Genomic DNA, 20,784 nt, shown 5'->3' with positions numbered 1-20,784 from the left:
CCCTCTCCAGGTGATTCTAGAGACTGTCAAGTCGACAGCATTAACCATCACACCACAGTTTCTAGATGAACTCATATCCATGTTCTACAGGAACATGTGCCATTTGTTTTCCCTGAAAGGAATTTAAGATATCGAACTACATCTGGAAAAATCAAATCCGTGTACTGTTTTGGTTGTTGTTATTTGGTTGTTTTAAGGTTGTTCATTTAGTTACCATCCATAGACTGGATTTCCACGTTGAAAGGAGATTTTTTATTTTTATTTTTATTTATTTATTTATTTATTTATTTATTTTATTTATTTATTTATTTTGGTTTTCTGGATTTGTTTTCTTCAAGACTGGGTTTCTCTGTATAGCCCTGGCTGTCCTGGAACTCACTCTGTAGACCAGGCTGGCCTCGAACTCAGAAATCTGCCTGCCTCTGCCTCCAAAGTGCTGGGATTACAGGTGCTGGCTTTGAAAGGAGATTTTTAAAAGGGGTCAGTGTGGGAAGTGCAGAGAGCGCTCAGTGGAAGGCGATTGTGGTCACACCTAATGATCTGAGTTAGATCCCAGCACTTACACCGTGAAGAGGAAGAACTGCCCTTTCACCTCTACATATACAAATTAATTTCTTAAAAATGTAATCCTCACCCTTGAGGGGGCGGAGGCTGGAGGATCAAGGAGGAGTTCAAGGTCACCCTCAACTACAAGGAATTTTGGAGGCAAACCTGGGTAGAAAGTGAGATCCGGTGTCAAACAACAGAAAATGAGTAACCTCTGTGATCAGACCTGCGCTGGGTTCAGAACTTTCCCGGGCATTCCCAGGCAAATCACTGAACTGAGTTTCTGGGTCTGTACTGGGAAAATGACCACAACCATGCATTATGTGACGCATCTTTAGTCGGTGGCCCCAAAAGAGGTTGATTGTAAATGTGACTCTGGATGCGGTGTTAGCAATCATTGAGTCACAGGCACTGCTGGATGCCTGGACGGCGCGCCCCGGCCTCCTGAGCTGTCTCGCCAATGTATTAGCAGTGGTAGTGGCTGTGAGTACGTCCAAGAAATAAATGCTTCTCTCTCCCTCGGTCTCAACCACGGGTCCCTCTCCCCTCACTAGCATCAAACTGCACTTCCTGCCGGAGTTGGGACAGGGTCCCTCCCTGCCTGCCCAGGCAGGAAAAACAGGAAGCAGCCTCCACCCTGTCTGGAGGTGGGACTGACAAACTCCCTTTGGCTAGGTGGGCAATATTCCAGGCCATCAAAGCTTCTGGAAGCAGTGGCAGACAGACTGGCCACCGCCGGCTCCTGCCACACCCACATCTCTTCCACATTGCACCTCAGGGAGCAGAATATGCAGGCCAATGACGGGGTGCACAATGCAGCCCTGAAGTCTTGAAGACTGGCCAAGCAAGGAACCTTTGGGGGGTACCTGAGAGGGTCATGGAATCTGCTCTGTGTCCCATTGCTTCTGAAGGTCCAATCCCAGGGTTCTGAGTGCCCCATGGGTCCAGAGAACCACCCAACAGAAAGAACACCTAGCGACTGCTAGAAATACATACATTAAGGGCCAGCAAGAGGGCTCATCAGGTAAAGGTACTTGCAGCCAAATCTGACAACCTGAGTTTGATCCTCAGGACCCTCGTGGTGGGAGGAGAGAACTGATTCCTATACGTTGTCCTCAGACCTCCATACAAGCACTACTGCTGAAGTACAGACACACACACACAGACACACACACACACATCATATATGTATGTATAGACCAGCACCACATATGCCTGCAATTTCAGAGGTTGGGATGTAGGGGTAGGAGAATTGGGAATCTGAGGCCACCCTGGGCTATATAAGGCTCTGTCTCCAAAAAAGAAGAGGAAAGAAAACAAATGAGAAAGAGAAATGAGTGTCTTTTGAGTGTGGAAGCCTCCTCACAGGTTCCTATGCCGAGACACTTGAGAGCAAGAAGGACCTCCTGTGACAGCCCCGGTCTCTTGTTTCACAAGCAGCATACTAGGGCAGTTAGACTTCTTCACTCTTAGAAGAGCTGGCTCACACCAGTGGTAGCACATGCCTTTAATTCCAGCACTTGGGAGGCAGAGGAGTTCGAGGCCAGCCTGATCTACAGAGTGAGTTCCAGGTCAGCCAGAGATACACAGAGAAACCCTGTCTGGAAAAACCAAAAAGAAAAAAAGAAAAAAAAAGAAGAGTTGGCTCAGGCTATCTAGACCTAGGGGATCCCTTAATCATATGGTCAGAATGTCCTAGAGTGTGACTCAGTGGTAGAGACCTGCCTAGAATCCCCCCAGGGAGGGGGTGGGGGGGCCTGGCTCAGTGGTAGAGCCCCTGCCTAGAATCCCCCAGGGAGGGGCTGGGGGCGTGGCTCAGTGGTAGAGTCCCTGCCTAGAATCCCCCAGGGAGGGGCTGGGGGCGTGGCTCAGTGGTAGAGCCCCTGCCTAGAATCCCCCAGGGAGGAGTTGGGGGTGTGGCTCAGTGGTAGAGCCCCTGCTTAGAATCCCCCAGGGAGGGGTTGGGGGCGTGGCTCAGTGGTAGAGTGCAAAGCTCTGGTTTTCACCTCCAGAACTAGAAAGAAATAAACTGGCATTTTTGTTTGGGACAAGAACACTTTCAGACCTGAACAGTTTTTCATATTTTGGATAGTTGAGATATTTCAGAGGTAAGAGCTGAATCTAAACACAAAATTTAGTTGCTTTCCACATAATATGCATAGCCTTAGGTAATTGTATATATTTTGAATATATTTTCTGGTGTGTGTGTATGTGTGTGTGCTCATGTGTGTGTGCTCATGTGTGTGTGTGTGTGTGTGTGTGTGTGTGTGTATGATCAGGCATGTCTATGTATGTACATAGAAAAGCCAAAGGACAGCCTCAGATGTCCCTCATGAACCACCCACCTTTTCTTATGCCCCAATAGAGGGGGGGTCTCTAATTGGCCTGGAACACAGTAGACTAGGCTGGCCGGCCAGTAAGTCCCAGGGATCTGTCTCTTTCTGCCTCCCACCCAAGCACTAGAATTACAAGTGTGTATATCAGATTCCTTTGCAAGGGTTATAATAGATTGAACTCAGTTTCTCCTGTTTGTGGGACAAGCACATCACTGACTGACCATCAGCCTAGCCATTGCTGCTTTGGTTCTTAAGAAACAGAGCCCTTCTTATAGCCCAGGCTAGCCTGGACCCCTTGATTCCATCCCTGAGCAGCTGGGATCAGAAGTGTGTTACAGACACCAGGTCTAATGATGAATTATTTTCTAAGATTTTGATTTATGTGGATGTTTGTGCATCTCTGTATATGATATGTAAGTACAATGCCCAAGAACATCAGAAGAGGTCACTGGATCCCCTGGAGCTGCAGTCATAGAAGGTTGTAAACAGTCTAAGGTGTGTGCTAGTGACCAAACTCTAGTCCTCTCTAAGAGCATCAAATGCAATTTCTTCAGCTCCCCAAGGTTAATCTCAATTGTCACCTTGATATTTACAATCATCTAAGGAGAGTAGATGATTGTACTACTCTCAGCCAGCACACACCGGAGCTTGAGCTCTTTGAGTCACCTAGGAGACATGTCTGTGGGCTCATCTAGGTCAGCGCTTTCAGAGAATGGACCTGAGCAGGAGACACAGCCTGAAGGTGGGTGGCACCATTCCCTAGGCTGGGGTTCTGGACTGCATAGCTAAGTACCAGCATCTATCTCTCTCTGCTTCCTGACTGTGGATACAATGTAACAGCCACCTTAAGTGCCTCCCAAGAGCTGAGCACCAGCATCCATCTCTTTCTGCTTCCTGACTGTGGATACAATGTAACAGCCACCTCTTGCTCCTGCCGCCAAGCCCTCCCTGCTGTGATGGACTGCACCTTGGAACTATAAGCCACAATAAACCCTTTCTGCCTTCAGTTGCTCTGGTCACAGATTTTGTCACAGCAATGAGAGCATCATTCTTAGTTTTGGTTTTATATTTTATTTTTAGACAGAATCTTGATATGTTGTCCATGCCAGCCATGAACTCCTGGCTTCATTCAATCCTCCTGCCTTACCTTCCTGAGTACCTGGGAATACAGGTACAAGCCATCACTTCTCTTGTCTCTGCCTTCCCTGTTCATGTCTGACCAATGGACACACTATTACCTACCTTCTACAAGGGTCCCCCATGGACAATGAGACTCACAGCCATCTCCAAGAGGGAATTATCAACACAGGAAGCCAACATCTGTGCTTGCATAAGTGTGATGATATACTACAGCCCAGTGTATATGACCCAAGTACAACTAGATCACAAGGGATACCTGGTGCATGTTTGAGTCACACGAGGGTAAGGACCAGGGACCCTGGTGGTACCACATCACATAGAATCTGGGGATTGCCTTGAAACTGTTTGGTTTTGAGATAAAGTCTAACTATGTAGCCTCAGCTTGCCTGGAATACCATATGTAGACCAGGCTGGTGTCAAACTCATAGAGATCTACCTTCTTCTGCCTCCTCCGTGACAGGATTAAAGGTGTGCGCTTTTAACGCCAGATGAAAGATTATCTGGCTTTTTTTTTTTTTTTAAAAAGATTCATTCCTGAGTGTGTATATGTGCACTGCGTGTGTGCAGGTGCCTGCAGAAGCCCAGAGAGAGTGTTGGATTCCCTGGAACTGGAGTCACAGGGGAGTAAGTCCCCTAATGTGGGGGGGGGGGGATTTGAACCTATGACCACCGAGCCACCTTTCCAGCCTGATTTATTAGTTTTGAGTATCTGTATGTAATGTGTGGGGTACATGCATGCCCATGGAGGACCTAAGAGCAGATCCACAGAGGATCCACTGGAGCTGGAGTTACAGGTGGCTGTGAACTGTCTGATATGGCTGCTGGAAACGGAACTCAGAGCCTCTGCAAGAGCAGTGTGCACTCTTGGCCTCTAAGCCATCTCTCCACCCGCTTCCTTGAACTCCTCCTGATCCTTCTGCCTTTACCTCCTGGGTTCTAGGATGGCAGACACAGGCTTGGTTTATGTGATGCTGGAGATGGAAGCCAGGGCTTTGTCCTAGGCGAGCACTCTACCAACTGAGCTATATTCTCAGTTCTTGAAAAAAGGGACTGGCTGGGGGCTGGAGAGATGGCTCAGTGGTCAGGAGTACTGACTGCTCTTCCGAAGGCCCTGAGTTCAAAACCACATGGTGGCTCACAACCATCCTCAATGAGATGAGACGGCCTCTTCTGGTGTGTCTGAAGACAACTACAGTGTACTTACATATAATAATAAATAAATCCTTTAAAAAGAAAAAAAAAAAAAAAAGAAAAAAGGCACTGGTAAAGAAAGAAAAAGGAAAGCCAGATGATGGTGCACACGTTTAATCCTAGCAGGAGCAGAGGCATGAGGATCTCTGAGGTGGAGGCCAGTCTGGTCTTCAGAGTGAGCTTCAGGATAGCCAGGGCTACAAAGAGAAACCATGTTACTAAAGAGAGGGGTGGGGGGAGAGGGAGAGAGAGAGAGAATAAGAAAGGAAGGAAAGGGAGAGGGAAGAGGAAGGGAGAAGAAGGAAATGGTGTGGAGGGCAGGCACTACGAGGAGCTAAGGAGAACTGGACATAGGAACATCACAGGGTAGACACAGAACACAAGAGGAAGGAAAGAGGCGGGGCCTGGGACACAGAGGGACAAAGACTGGGCCACAGGGCATGGAGGGGGGTGCAGATGTCTGGAGAGTCCACAGGACAGGAAGTCAGGCTGGGGATGTGGGGTGGTGAGTCATGGTGGTGAGACCAGAAGCTGTTGAGGTGAGAGCCGAGGAAATGGACAGGTGTAAAAGAGAAGTGGGGTGAGGTCAGCACTGTGGGGACCCCAAAGATTTGGGGGAGGAAGGAGGAATAAAGCAAGCAGGTGCCAGGCAGGATCAAAGGCGGCTAACACTGTCCACAGGAAGGGCTACCATCGCCTGGGAGAAAGTCTGTGAGCATGCGTAGAAGGGGGCAGCCAGACTGGGGTGGGGCGGAGCCATCCTAAATACAGGCTCTCGGTAAAGCTTTACTGTCCTATGGGCTGGGGTCCTGCACTGCACAATAAAAGGAGAAGGGAACTGAGCACCTGCACCACCTCTCTCAGCTTCCTGACTGGATGCCACGTGACCAGCTGTCTCTACTCCGGCAGCCATGCCTTCCCCGCCATGATGGGCTGTATCCCTCCTGGACCCGTGAGTCCCACCCGCAGCCCCTCACTGGGTTGTTCTGATCAAATGCTCTATGACTGAGCTGAGCTACACTTTCAGCCTCCTCCCTTCACCCCCCACCACTCTTCACCCCCTACCCCGCCACTCCACCCACCCCCACCCACCCCATACCTTTGGTTTTAACACCCTTAAAACTGCTCCTTTGTTCCTCTGACCACAACAGAGTCCCTCTCCTCTGCTCCTCCTTCACAGCTCCTCCCTCTGCTCCTCCCTCACAGCTCCTCCCCTCTGCTCCTCCCTCTGCTCCTCCCTCACAACTCCTGCGGGCTGATTGATCTTGACCTTACACATCACTTTGATCACGCCATGGTACGTGCTCCCCGGAACAATATTAAAAGAATAAACAGCCCACAGAGAAAAGCTTTTTTTGGCTACGGAAATATAGCCTGGGGGGGTCAAGCATGGTGGGCATGCTTAAACCGCAGCTTGTCAGTGGCAGAGGCAGGAGGATCACATATTCAAAGAGATCTATATAGCGCGACTCTGTCTTTTTTTTTTTTTTTTTTTTTTTTTTTTTTTTTTTTTTTTTTTTTTTCTCTCGAGACAGGGTTTCCCTGGCTGTCCTGGAACTCACTCTGTAGACCAGGCTGGCCTTGAACTCAGAGATCCGCCTGCCTCTGCCTCCCAGAGTGCTGGGATTACAGGTGTAAGCCACCACCACCTGACGACTCTGTCTTATAAACCTGCTGTCAAGATCGACAACCTCAGTTTGGCCACCAGGGCCCACTGTGGGAGGCCAGAACCAAATCCTGCAACTTGTCCTCTGACCTCTACCTGCAACATACACACACACACACACACACACACACACACAAAGCAAACAACAAACAAACAAGGCTAAATAAAAATTCGTGTCAAGCTATTTTCTTCATCTGGCTGGTAACTGCCTCCCCCTTCCCCCAACTCCTTCCAGAAATATCCTCATGGCTGACTAGAGGGCATCATGGGGGGCTGGGCCTAACCTGGGGAGCCTGACATCCTGGCTCTGCATCTTCCCTCTTTCAGTCACTCACTGGATGACCAAGGTGACAAACTGTCTGAAGGCTGAAGTCATTCATCATCATTCTTAGAGGCTGTAAAGCGCTTCCCGAACTAGGTGCCGTCAGTCACAGCAGCCTCCTCCAAGCTCCGCTGTCGACCACACCAGGTCCCTGTGCTTGCTAGGCGACAGTGAGCTAAATCCTCCTGGGAAGAGGAGAACTGCTTTTTGGATATCACACTTACACACACACACACACACACACACACACACACAGCATATGGCCAGGAGATGGCTCAGTGGGTAAGAACACTCCTGCAAAAGCACGAGGATCTAAGTGCAAATCGCAGCACCCATGTTTAAAACAATGCCGGGCATGGCCACCGCATACACCTGCAAGCCCAGTGCTGGGGATGGCTGGCAGAGGCAGGCTAGGAGCTGGCAGCATAGCTCTGGGTTCAGTGAGAGACTCTGCTGATGTCCCGTGTGCATGCATGGAGAGAACATTTACATACATGTACCCCCACACATGCAATAAGAAGCTTTTATTTAAAAATATTTTAATCACGTATTTAGGGTAATTATACAAAATTTTTCATTGTCATTGGAAAAATGACACTAAAGATGGGATAGAGCACACACCTAAGATGCTAGCCCAGGGAGGTGGAAGCAGTAGGATCAGGAGTCCAAGGCCATCCTTGTCTACATAGTGAGTTCAAGGACAGTCTGGGCTACATAAGACCATGACCAAAAAGCAAACAAATGAAATAAAACAACAGTAGATGGTTGTCAGCTGATGAAGTAAGGCAAGCCAGTTACTTGGGAAACTGAGGCAGGAAAATTACAAACTTGAGGCTAGCCTGGGGATATATAGCAAGTATCAGGCCAGCTGCGGTGATTTAGTGAGACGCTGTCTCAAATGAAAATTTTATGGTTTTCTGTGTGTGTGTGTGTGTGTGTGTGTGCACGCGCGCCCTGGGATTACAGTTATAAGTGGTTGTAAGGCCACTTGATGTGGGTGCTGGGGACCAAACTCAAGTCCTCTGGAAGAGCAGGAAGCGCTCTTAACCACTAAATCTCCAGCCCCTAAACTTGAAACTAAGGCAAAGGCAGGGGATGCAATCTGGTTATGACGTGCTTGCCTTGCACACGTGAAGCCCAGCCAGGCGTGACAGAGCGTGACTATACCGTCCCAGGGCTTGGGAAGTGTAGGCAGGAGGACCAAGGGTTCGAGGTCAGCCTACACCATAAATTAAGTTTAAGTCCAGACTGGTCTACATGAGACTTGGTCTCAAAGGCAAAACAGAAGAGGAGATAGGAAGCCTTTGTGTGAAGGTTTTGTTTTTACCTTACTTGGACTCTTCCTGTGGCTGAAGAAACAACTCTATTACCACACTTATCCATCCACAGATGTGTTAGCAATACATGCACTTCTCTCTCCCAAGTGTACGTGCACGTGTGCACAAGTGTGTGACAGTCTACGAGTGTGTGCACATGTCATGCTACATACACGGTGCCTGCCGGTCAGCGGTCAGCTTCCTCCTCTTTGAGACAAGGTCTCTTGTTTTTCACGACATACCCTAAGCTGCCTTTGAAGTTCCAGGGATGCTCCTGTCTCCGACTCCCATCAGGCTGTGAAGAGCACCTGGGGTTACAGACGTTGGCTCCCATGCTCAGCTATCCAAGGGGTCTAGGGATTCGAACTCAGGTCCTCGCACTTGTGCAGTAACCACTGAGCCATCTTCCCAGGCCCTCTCCCTTTTACACATTAAGTCCTAGTAAATACAGAATGGACTCAGCAAGCAAAATTAAAGATAAGTACAATGTCAAAAACTAAACCTCTATTCTTGTCCCTGACACCCAACTAATGCTTGTGCTGAGTTGAAACAGCAACGAGGGGATGGTGAGGTAGATAGAGGCTTGGCGGCTCAGTGGGGCCTGTTCTAGAAGGGACAGTGGCCCTGTGACATTCTGAAAACAGTGCTGAAAGCTAAGGGCAGAGTGCCTGAAAGAGGCTGATCCCGAAACACAGAAGACGCCACAGTAGTGGCCCGTAATTTACAAATGCCTTCAGGTTTCTTATTTAAAGTATTCCACACCTAGCTGTCCTCTGACCTTGTTATAGTTTGTATGCCTGGCCCAGGGAGTGGCACTATTAGAAGGTGTGGCCTTGGAGTAGGTGTGTCACTGTGGGTGTGGGCTTTAAGACCCTCATCCTAGCTGCCTGGAAGCCAGTCTTCTCCTAGCAGATGAAGATGGAGGTGAAGATGGAGAACCCTCAGCTCTGCCTGTGCATTGTCTGCCTGGATGCTGCCATGCTCCTGCCTTGATGATACTGCACTGAACCTCTGATCCTGTGAGCCAGCCCCAGTTAAATGTTGTCCTTAGAAGACTCGCCTTGGTCATGGGGTCTGTTCACAGCAATAAAACCCTGAGACAGACCTCCATATTCACACTGTACCGTGAACACCCCTATATACACCACAAGGTTAAATATTAGGTGTTTGTTTGTTTAATGTATGTGAGTACACTCTAGCTGTTGTGAGCCACCATGTGGCTGCTGGGAATTGAACTCAGGACCTCTGGAAGAGCAGTCCCTGCTCTTAACCACTGACCCATCTCTCCAGCCCCTGTTATGTTATTTTATATATGTGTGTTGTATGCTTCTGTGTACAGGTGAATACGTTTGTGTGTGTGTGTGTGTGTGAGGTCAGAGACCTATACTGGATATTTTCCTCTATTTCTTTCCACTTTTGTTTTGTTTTGTTTTGTTTTTTCGAGACAGGGTTTCTCTGTGTAGCCCTGGCTGTCCTGGAACTCACTCTGTAGACCAGGCTGGCCTCGAACTCAGAAATCTGCCTGTCTCTGCCTCCCAGAGTGCTGGGATTACAGGCGTGCGCCACCATCGCCTGACTACCTGTTTTGCTTTAATGTGTGCTCTGGGAATCTGAAGTCAGGCTCCCAAACTTGTGCACTAAGGGTAGTGACTGAGCCACCTCCCCAGCCCTGTGTTATCTTTAGTTTACAGTGGGAAACTGAGGCTTAGGAAAGTCAGGCTGTGTGCCTGAGGGCACATGGGTCCATCCATCAAGGCACACTTGCCCCCCTCCCCCCAAACTGAGCAGTCTCCTGTGGGCTGCTGATGCGGCTTGGTCGGCTTGGTCGGGAGAGCAGCACTTGCCTAGCCTGTGTGTGAAGCTGTGGCTTCCATCCCCAGTACTACCTAAAACCAGCCATGGTGGCACACTCCTGCAATCCCAGCATTTGGGGTGGGCGCAGGAGGATCAGGGGTTCGAGATCTGAGCTCAGCAGAACAAGAGACCCTGTCTCAAGACTAAAAGAAAGGAGGAGAACTCAATTACCTTCCGGGGCTGCTCAGGACTCGGAGGTAGCTGGGATGTGGTTAAAGACTGGGACCACTTCCAACTGTGTTACCCAGCAAGTTAGTTAACCTCAGTAGGCCTCAATTTCCTCTAAGCAAATGGGGTTGATAACCACTCCATCAGCTCTTGAGAAGATTAAAGATAGTAAATAAAGTACTGTACTTAGAGGGACCCCAAACATAGTAATTAGCTACCATTATTCTAAAACCTGTGCTGAGTCTCTTGGTCCCTGAAGATACTAGTGTTTCTGTTTAGTTGGCTGGTTAGTTAGTTTAGTTTGGTTTGGTTTTTTTGTTTTTTTTTGTTTTTTTTTTTTTAACTTTTGGGTTATTGAAATTCTTTTTTTTTTTTTTTTAATTTGGTTTTTTCGAGACAGGGTTTCTCTGTATAGCCCTGGCTATCCTGGAACTCACTTTGTAGACCAGGCTGGCCTCGAACTCAGAAATCCACCTGCCTCTGCCTCCCAAGTGCTGGGATTAAAGGAGTGTGCCAACACCGCCCAGCATTGAAATTCCTTTTGAGATAGAGTTCTCACTATGTATAGCCACAGTTAGCCTGGAACTGCTACTTAGACCACACTAGTTTCAGCCCTGCAAGGTTCCTCCTGCCTCTGCCTCCTGATGAAAGTTTGAGGGCCAGCCTGGTCTACATAGCTGAGTTCTAGGCCACCCTGAGCAACATAGTAAGATACTCACTAAAATAAAATAAAACAACAACAACAACAACAAAACAAACAAATTGAAGAGAAAAAAAAAAAGCTTAGCACTCAGGAGGCAGAGGCAGGCAGACCTCTGTGAGTCTGAGGCCAGCCTGGTCTATAAAGTGAGTTCCAGGATAGCCAGAGCTGTTACATAGAGAAAACCCTATCTCAAAAACCCAAAAAGAAAAAAAAAAGCTTGTGTGTGTGTGTGGGGGGGGGGTAGGCGGGAGGTTTCCACAACTGAAAAACTCAGCTGTAGTATATCTCAACACACACACACAGAGACACACCAAATCTGGCTAATAACAAGTGTTCTACAGAAGGTAAAACTAGACCCTGCCTACCAGTCTTCTTGTCAAGTATTCCCTGGGCAACCAGGAAAAATGTTAGTTATGGCTGGAAATATTCACATGCCTCATTTCTATCAATCTATATATCAAGTTCAAACTTTAAGAACGTTTTAAAAAATTACGTTAAAAAGTAATTTGGGGTGTGTGTGTATGGAGGGGTGTTTGTGGCCCAGCTCGAATGTGGAGGTCGGAAAACAACCAGGGCAAGTTGGTTCCCACCCTGTGATGAGACTCAGGTGGCCGGACCAGTTGGCAGCAGCCTTTACCCCTGAGCCATCTCCACTGGCCGAAAGTTCAAACTTTTATGTCTAACTTATTGCTCCAGTTTTAAGTTATCATAGATTCCCAAAGGGTTGGATGCTATAAAATAGCTTCAGTTTATTTTCTTCTTTCAGTTTAAAAATAAAAGAGGTTTGTGGGAGGGAGAATATGAAAACTTTTGGGGGCGGGGCAACAACGCCCAAGTTTCAAAAGATCTGAGAAATTAAAAAAAAAAAAAGCTGTAGACATTGAGAGGTAAGTGAATGGCGGTCTCTCCTTCCCCTCCCGGGGTGCGACTACCCCCCTCTCCCCCTCACACGAAGTGGATCCAGGGGGGTCTCAGAAACAAGAGGTGAATTAAAGTCCCCCGGGGTGAAAAGGCTTTCTTTCTTCCCTGCACGGTCCATTCATAGAACACACGGGGCCCTCCCTATCTCTTCCATCTTTCCTACTCACAGAACACGACCCGGGACCTGCCTCTGGCTGAAGTCAACTTGATCTTCAAAGTAGAACTCGAAGAGTCAGAGTAGAAACAAGAAATCTACCAGCCCGGCTTCTGCAGTGGGATCCGAAGGGTTGTACTCTCAGAAACAGATTTTACATACAGATGAATTGATGACTACACACCCCTCGCCTCACAACTTGACTCAGTCCGATCAATACAGCATGCATAAAAGCTTGAGGTAAAAGTGGATTGCGGCTTTTTGTTGATAACCGCGGTGGAATTTTGGCCATCTGCCCTGGTCCGACCAGACAAATAAGGCAGGCGGTCTGCTTTTTAGCTGTCAGGCATATTTTGGAGGGTGAAAGCAAAACCTCAAATCAGAATTCTGAGTATCATTGGGCAGCTTATCCCGGCACGCAAGGGTCTGGACAGTCCAAGCGCCTCAATTCCTACCCGGGACAACGCGTCCCCATTCCTCCACCCCGCACCCCCCCCCCCGGGTCATTTTCCAAGTTGGACCACACTTCACATTTCCTACGGTCCTTCCTATCACTCAGACCCTTTGGCCCAGCCTCGAAGCCAACAGCTGGGGCTGCCGAGAGCCAAGTTGGAGGCACCGTTGAACGAGATGCTGACGAGTGGAGGGAGCAGTTAATACTAAAGTAAAGCGACCAGAGCCACCCTTCACACCCCCACGTTGGCGTTCCCACACTTTCAAAAGCCAAGTGACTTCCAAGAGCACCCCTTCTATCAGTACCCTTTCAATTCCCTTTGGCCTTGTGACCTCTAATGGAGATCGCCGAGGCCATGCCCTCAGCCGCAGAAGTCTGCAGTTCCCCAGAGTGCACCCTGACCCCCATGCCAGCAGGGGTGCCCAGGTAGATCTCAGACCTTCCCTGGGACCCGCCTAGTTCCGCACCCCAAAATGATTCTGATCGCAGCTACCTTGCCTAATTCCTTCCCGAGCCTGCAAGACCCACTCCCTTCCAAGCCTCTCCAGCACCCTGCATCCCTCCAGGTGCCCCACAGATGCTCCAGGGTTCTCGAATCTCACCTGAGTCCGCTCGAAGCTCTCGCGCTCCGCAGCCTCCATCCCAGCACCAACCCCGCGCCGGCTCAACACTTTGGGCAGCGGGTTGGGTACCTGCTTCATGGAGCTGGCCATCCGGTCCATGTTGTCTGGGTGAACAGAGTCAGGGGCCCTCGGCCGCCCCGGGATCCCCGCGGCGCCTCCCGCCCCTCCCTACCCGCGGGGATCCGGCGCTAACGGAGACAGATTCCGTCTTCCATTGGTTGACAGCGCTGTCCATCTCCCTCAGAACCCACCCCATCTCTCCAACAGGCTTTTCCCCACATCCCTTTTCCCACTTTGGAGGCGCTCTGCTCTCTTCAAGGGCTGCCTGCCTCAGGGCGGTCCGCATGCTATGACTGGTCTGAAGGTTTGTCCATTATCATTAGTGGGCAGGACCTGGTGGGCTGCTGTCCCAGCTTGCTCCCAAAGCTCCGCCCCATGATCGATGCACCGCCTTCCAGGCCTAAAAGTGCACTTTCATTGGTCTGGAGACTTATCTGTCAACACAGGGCTGGCATGATGGGCTGCCCTAACTTTTTTTTTAATGTTGGCTCCACCCTACGTCCATCACTCCGCCTTTGTTCCCACCCTCCAGGACCAAAAAAGCACCATGATTGCTCTGAAAGCTTGTCCGTCATCCTAGTGGGTGTGACCTGGTTACCACAGACCAGCCCTTGCTGACTCCACCCTCCTTCGAAGCGCCACCTCCTGGGCCCTTCTCTGCTGCGGGTTTCTGAGCGCTAAGAGCTGCGGTCCAGCCGGCGCCACGAGTTCCCGAGGGGACGGAAAGTCAGATCAAGGGAAGCCTGGCTGCACAGCTTTCACCCGGCTTTCCGGGGAACTCTGCGTCAGTGTGGTCCAGCGATGGCGGCCTTAGTGGTCCTCGAAGTTTCCTCCTTGTGTATTCCTAACTGCGGGTTCTGGAGGATCGCCGACCCGGGTCCCCAAGTACTGACCCATGACTGCGGGTATCTCCCCAGAGCTTTCCAAACTTTTGCTTTGTTCTCACCTTACCTTGGTAGAAACCCCAACAGATGCTCCTTGTTCAACTATGATAGGGTCCACTCCTCCCATCCTGCTCTGGGAGCACCCACACACTGGGACGTGTGCTCCTCGGCAAAGAAAAAGTTACACGTTCTCCGCTAACAGAACTAGTGGCACCGTTAAGCATTAAGCAATATGATGACAGTATCCATCTATGCAATAGATCCCAGTACAAGTCTCACTTGTACTAGGCAATGTTTTAATTAATTAATGACTATATCAAACTCATTATGTAGCTGAGTCCCTTGAATCTCTGATACCCTTGCCTTTTCCAATCAAGTGTTAGGATTACAGGCGTGGGCCACTGTGCTTGACGTTTCTGAAGTATGTGTATTTATGTACCTGTGTGTATGTGTGGGACTGTGTTCATGTCAGAAAGCAAGTAAGATTCTCTTCTCTACCACGTAGATCCCAGGGATCTGACTTGAGTGGTAGGCTGACCTAGCACACCAGTGGGACTCTTTAAAGACAGTGTTTCAAGACAGGTGGTGATGGTCCACAGCTTTAATCCCAGCACTCAGGACCTGGAGAGAGGCAGATGGATCTCTGAGTTCAAGGCCAGCCTTGTCTATAGAATGAGTTCCAGGACAGCCAGTACTGCACCCACATGCACACGTACATGCCCAAAGACAGTATTTCACTAAGTAAGAAGTCTAGATTGGCCTTGAACTCCCAGAAATCCTGTCTCAGCCTTTTGAATGCTACAATCACAGGCATACACCTGTATATCTACAACCCTTACATCCCCCAGCCTCCCACAATGAAAGAGGTGTGGTTTGCAGGTGTGTCGCAGTGTGCACACACTTGTGCACACACCTGTGGCATGGAGGTAGGGTCTCATGGAACTCAGAGTCTATGGATTCGGCTAGCCACACTGGCCAGTTTGCTCTGAAGAGTCTCTTTCTCTCTTCAGAGGCTGGGGTTTTCAGGCAGGTCACACACCCAGCTAACCTAAGGATCCTGATTATGTCGATATGCACAGACTCGCTCAGCAATTGCTTTAACTCCTGTGCCATTATGGAAAGAGGAGTTTAATTTGAAACTGCCAACGATTTTTTTTTTCTAAATTAGGAAGCTTGGGTAAAAATTTCACAATTTTTGTGAAGTTTTTACCCAAAAATTGTGAAATTCTGGGAGGCAGAGGCAGGTGGATTTCTGAGTTCGAGGCCAGCCTGGTCTGCAGAGTGAGTTCCAGGACAGCCAGGGCTATACAGAGAAACCCTATTTCGAAAAAACCAAATAAATAAATAAATAAATAAATAAATAAATAAATAAATTCACATTGGATAGAGGCATAAAAGAGAGAGTGAGCACTTGCAAGCACCAAGAAGCCACTGGAGGCTTTTGCTGTGCACAACGGCATTGTGGGCACTAAGGTACGAAGCCTGGATGAAAGCAGTCGGGTCCAAAGTAGACTAGCATCTTAGTCAGGGTTCCTATGGCTGTGATGAAACACCATGGCCAAAAAGCAAGTTGGGGAGGAAAGGGCTTATTTAGCTCACACGTCCACACTTCAGTCCATCAATGAAGGAAGTGAGGGCAGGAGCTCACACAGGACGGGGAGCCTAGAGGCAGGAGCTGATGCAGAGGCCATGAGAGCCTGGCTTGCTCCTCATAGTTTGCCCCGCCTGCCTTTCACTAGCCCCACCCACAATGGGCGGGGGCGGGGCCCTCCCTGCCGACAATCACTAATTAAGAAAACGCCCTACAAAAGGGGAAATCATTTGAAATGTAAATAAAAAATATATCAAAAAAAAAAAAAAGAAAAGAAAAAGAAAACGCCCTACAGTTGGATCTCCAGGAGGCATTTTTCTCAATTTGAGGTTCCCTCCTTTCAGATGACTGACTCTAGCTGGTGTTACGTTGACATACAACTAGCCAGGACAGCTGGGGAGGTGATGACACGCTAGAACAGAAGAGGAGAAAGCTCTGCTTCTGAAGGAGTCATGTGAGTAAGCGCGTGCCAAGGGTGTGGGAAGAGGTACTTCAGAGGTCCAGGGTGATGGGAGGATTAGCTTGAGACTATATTTATATAAGAGGGAGATAGTCTATAAACTGCGCAGTGGTGGGAAAGAATGCAGAGTGTTTGGGCGCCATGTGTTGGAGGGGGGAGGGTATCTGTGCATGATACGTGTGCAGGTGCCGGAAGAAGCCGGATGGGGTGTCGGATTCTTTGGACTTATAGATGATTATGAGCCACCCTACATGGGAACCACCAAACTTGGGTCCTCATAACTGCTGAGCCATCTCTCCAGCCCTCTGCACATCAGAAGAGGGCATTAGATCAGATGTGAACCACCACGTGGTTGCTGGGAATTGACCTCAGGACCTCTGGAAGAGCGAGCAGTGAGCTCCCATGCCTTGAGCTCACTAAGTATGCCAACAAGCCCTAGGCGTTCCCCCCCACCACCACCTCTGCTTCTTGGATTACAAGCAAAACCCACCAGGTCTGTTTTGTCTTATTGTTGGTGCTGTGTGCATGCATGTCCATGTGTGTCTCATGTGGATTCAGGGACTCAAAGTCCTTGTGCATGCTGGGCGTGGTGACACACGCCTGTAATCCCAGCACTTGGGAGGCAGAGGCAGAGGCAGGCAGATTTCTGAGTTCTAGGCCAGCCTGATCTACAGAGTGAGTTCCAGGACAGCCAGGGCTACACAGAGAAACCCTGTCTCGAAAAACCAAAAAAAAAAAAAAAAAAAAAAAAAAGTCCTTGTGCTTGCAAGACAAGAACTTTGTCAACTGATCTACCACCTCCAGTATCCAAGGGAACGATTTCAAAGAAGAACACCAGCGGAACAGACCATGCTGCTAATACTCTGACCCTGGTGCGGCCATTCTGAGGTCCACACTGGCCTTAGGCTCTGGGATCAGCTAAAGACAGATTTAGGCCTCCTCGTCCAGATTTTATGGCATCAATAAACACTGGCCTTTTAAACAAGGATTAAGGGATCAGCCCAGTTCTTATTAGAGTAAACCAGAGTGGGAAGGAGGAATTTGTGGTTTGGAGGCACCGCACCGGGCAGGGAAAGATTCAAGACAGTTAGTGTTCCTGTGAAATAGGACAGGTCAAGAAGAAGGATCCAGGGCTGGGGCAGCTGTTTGTCAACGCGCTTGTCTAAGCATCCAGGACCCTGGATTCCACGCCCAGCACTGCATAAACATGGCAGGGTTTGGCGGTGTGTGCCTGTCATCCCTGTACTCAGAAGACGGGGGCACAAACATTCAGGGTCATCCTCGGCTACATAGCAAGTTCAGAGCAGCCTCAGCTACATGATACCAGACAAAAATACTAAGACAGGGGCAGTGAGATGGCTAGGCAGCTAAAAGGCACCTGCCACCCAACTTGGCAATGTGAGTTCGATCCCCAGGATCCGCATGGAAGAACAAGAAAACCGACGCCTGCAAGTTGCCATGTAACCTCCACATGGGTAAACACACATGCGCGCACACACACACACACACACACACATGCACACACAATTAATGTAAGTTTGGAGAGAGAATTCAGTCGTTGTTCAGAGTTAAGTTTCCCTTACTCCTACTCACGTCAAGCAGTTTATAACCACCATTAACTCCAACTCCAAGGGACTGTCTATCTCTTCCGGCTCCCAGGGTACCTGTGTAAGCACGTAATGGGCAAAGCGTGTGCCAAATAGTTTGGATCTATTTAGCATATATAGATCTGGTTTGAGGATATCTATGGGTCTCAATTGGAGTCTGCAAAGCCCTGCCTGGGATACTCAGGTTCTTGCATCCCAAAACAATTAACCGGGATCATCTGAAGAGCTAGAGAAATGGAGACTGTTTATTAAGAAAGACATGCAGTAGAAGGGGAGGGGCCAGCAAGCTGGGGAAGGACAGAAGTCAAAGACCCTGGGTCTTTTTCTTTTTTTCTACTCTTTCTTCTTCTTCCTTTTTTAACCAAGAAAAGTTTTATCTTTGTTTTTTTTTTTCTGGAAGTAGCTTGGTTAACTGCACAAAACCATAGTGGGTTTTTTCCCCCAGTTAAACATATTACACAATCCTATTCAGAAAGACAAATGTTCATCAAAAACAAAGGGAAAATACACATTCACAGCCTTCATCACCCGGAGTTGTCATTTAAAAGAACAGGAAGAGAAGGGGATTCCTTATGAGCATTTCCACAATGTCCTGTGCTCTCCATAAAAGGGAAGGGTTTCAGACTGAGAGGAGAACTAGCTTAAGCAGAAGTCACCATGTAGGAACTTCACAGAACTATTAACAATCTTAAGACAACATTGGCTAACCTACAGCATCTTCCCCATCTCCCGACCCAGGACCAAGACAGGCCGTGTCATAACAGAGACATGCTCAGCATTCCGGAGAATGAGATCTGTGCTTTTGAACATCTGCTGTTCCCTGGAGAGGCTGGCTCTCCACGGGTTGTTTATATAGCCTCATCTTCTTACCTGCACATCTTGCGCATTTTTTGGACATGCTCTGTCCCGTTATAATAGCTTGCAGGGAGGAATGTTCAAGATAGGTTCTTTGTGTAGCCCTGGCTGTCCTGGAACCCTCTGTAAATGAGACTGACCTCGAATTCACAGAAATCCACGTGCCTCTGCCTCCCTAGTGCTGGGATTAAAGACGTGAGCCACTATCCTGGCCAGTAATTAGAGAAGACAGTGCAATTAGAGGCTACAGGAAATAGTCCTTGTGGTCCAGGTATACCACACACCGTACTCATACAAATGAAGTGGGAGGTGGTATAGTTGAGAACCTGGTCTAGAGTAAGTTCAAAGCCATCCTTGACCACTTAGTGAGACTCTCTCAGTATAAAACATAAAATGAAGCATAGGGATGTAGCTCAGAGTTGGAGAACTGCCTAGAATCCCCCAGGGAGGGGCTGGGGGCGTGGCTCAGTGGTAGAGCCCCTGCCTAGAATCCCCCAGGGAGGGGCTGGGGATGTGGCTCAGTGGTAGAGCCCCTGCCTGGATTCCCCAGTGCGGGGCATGATGACACATGCCTATATTCTAGTGGCCAGAAAGTGGAGTTAAGCATATCCAGGCCAGGCTAGGCAAAAGAATAAGACCATATCTCAAACTAATGTTTTAAGTTCTCTTCTTTCCTTCCTTCCTTCCTTCCTTCCTTCCTTCCTTCCTTCCTTCCTTCTTTCCTTCCTTCCTTCCTCCTCATCCCTCCTTCCTTCTTTCCATAGTTTTTGGGAAGGTCTTCCTATTTTCCCAGGTTGGCTTGGGGTTAGGTGCCTAGTACAAACTGGCCTCAAACTCAGGATCCTCCTGCCTCAGCCTCCTAAATATTGGTGTTGCTTGCGAAAGCAACCACACCACACAACTTCTTAACAGTTCTTATAAAAAGCGGCCAGTAGGTGGCAGTGAACAGCTACTTCTGGTGTCACCGTGACCAGCGGTTTGGAAAGACCTGCCAGCTTCTCTCCACCTTTACAGGGCACTCAGTAGCCCAAGCTGCTTTTGAACTCACAATCCTCCTGCCTCAGCTTCATGGATATGTACCACCTTGCTTGATTGGTTTTGTCTTTTCTTAAAGGAGCTTCAGGCTTTGGTACAGACACGGAAGATGTCAAGTCTGAAAGTTTCCCAGAGCTAAGTGCATTGGGCAGCTGGCCACGTGTTCCTCAGAGGAGTGAGGCTGTACTAGTGGGGCAGCACAGACTTTGGGATGGGCTAACCTATAGTGCAGTGTTAGAATCATGTCTGTGCATATAACATCCGTGACCCTCGACGTTCTCATCTGTGAAATGGGTATTTAGCCCATTACTACCTCAGCCACCTAGTAGATTGAAGGAAATGAAGTTATCATGGACCTATCTTAGTGTATTTAATGGTCATATAACAGAATACCAGAGGCTGTGAAATAGATAAAGCAAAATTTATTTCTCTTAAGTCTAGAGGCCGAAAAGTCTGCTTTAAAGTCCTGGTCCTGGAGAGGGTCTTCTTGATCTGTTACAACACAGGCCATGACGGCACACTGAGAAGCAGAGTGGGCGGGCGTGGCAGCTCAAACCTCCTTTCTCTTCTTAGGAAGCCACTAATGCCACGACGGGAGTCCCGCCTTTTGACCTCATCTGCTCTTGATTGCTTCCTGTATTCCTAACTTTTCCTCCTGCTGTAACTGACAAAGGCAACTTGAGGAAGTGTGTTGTGGTAAATAATGTTTGGGGGTTTCTACCCCACCTTGAATTGTTGAGTTCCCAAATAAAAGACAATAAACCTTTATATTCATAATAAGCCGTGGGCAGTAGAACGGGGCAGCTCTCAACCCGCTGTGCTACTTCCTCATCAATAACCCTGAGCTATGCTCTTACGGCCATGAGCTCTCAGTCCACCCACCTCAGGGTGTGTTGTT

At 48.7% G+C, this 20,784-nt stretch overlaps 1 protein-coding gene across 1 annotated transcript in view; it reads right to left on the bottom strand.

The window, feature by feature from the left end:
• Positions 1-13,610, bottom strand: part of Hip1 (huntingtin interacting protein 1) — a 136,756-nt gene extending 123,146 nt beyond the window's left edge. Inside the window, exon 1 of the mRNA XM_052169164.1 lies at positions 13,374-13,610. Coding sequence (XP_052025124.1) covers positions 13,374-13,493 — 120 coding nt within the window. The 5' untranslated portion in view covers positions 13,494-13,610. The remainder of the gene's footprint in view (positions 1-13,373) is intronic.
• Positions 13,611-20,784: the final 7,174 nt, after the last annotated feature.

This window comes from Apodemus sylvaticus, chromosome 22 (assembly GCF_947179515.1).
Source record: "Apodemus sylvaticus chromosome 22, mApoSyl1.1, whole genome shotgun sequence".
Taxonomy (NCBI): Eukaryota; Metazoa; Chordata; class Mammalia; order Rodentia; family Muridae; genus Apodemus; species Apodemus sylvaticus.
Note: the sequence above shows the minus strand (reverse complement) of the source record. Positions and strands in the feature narration are given on the sequence as shown.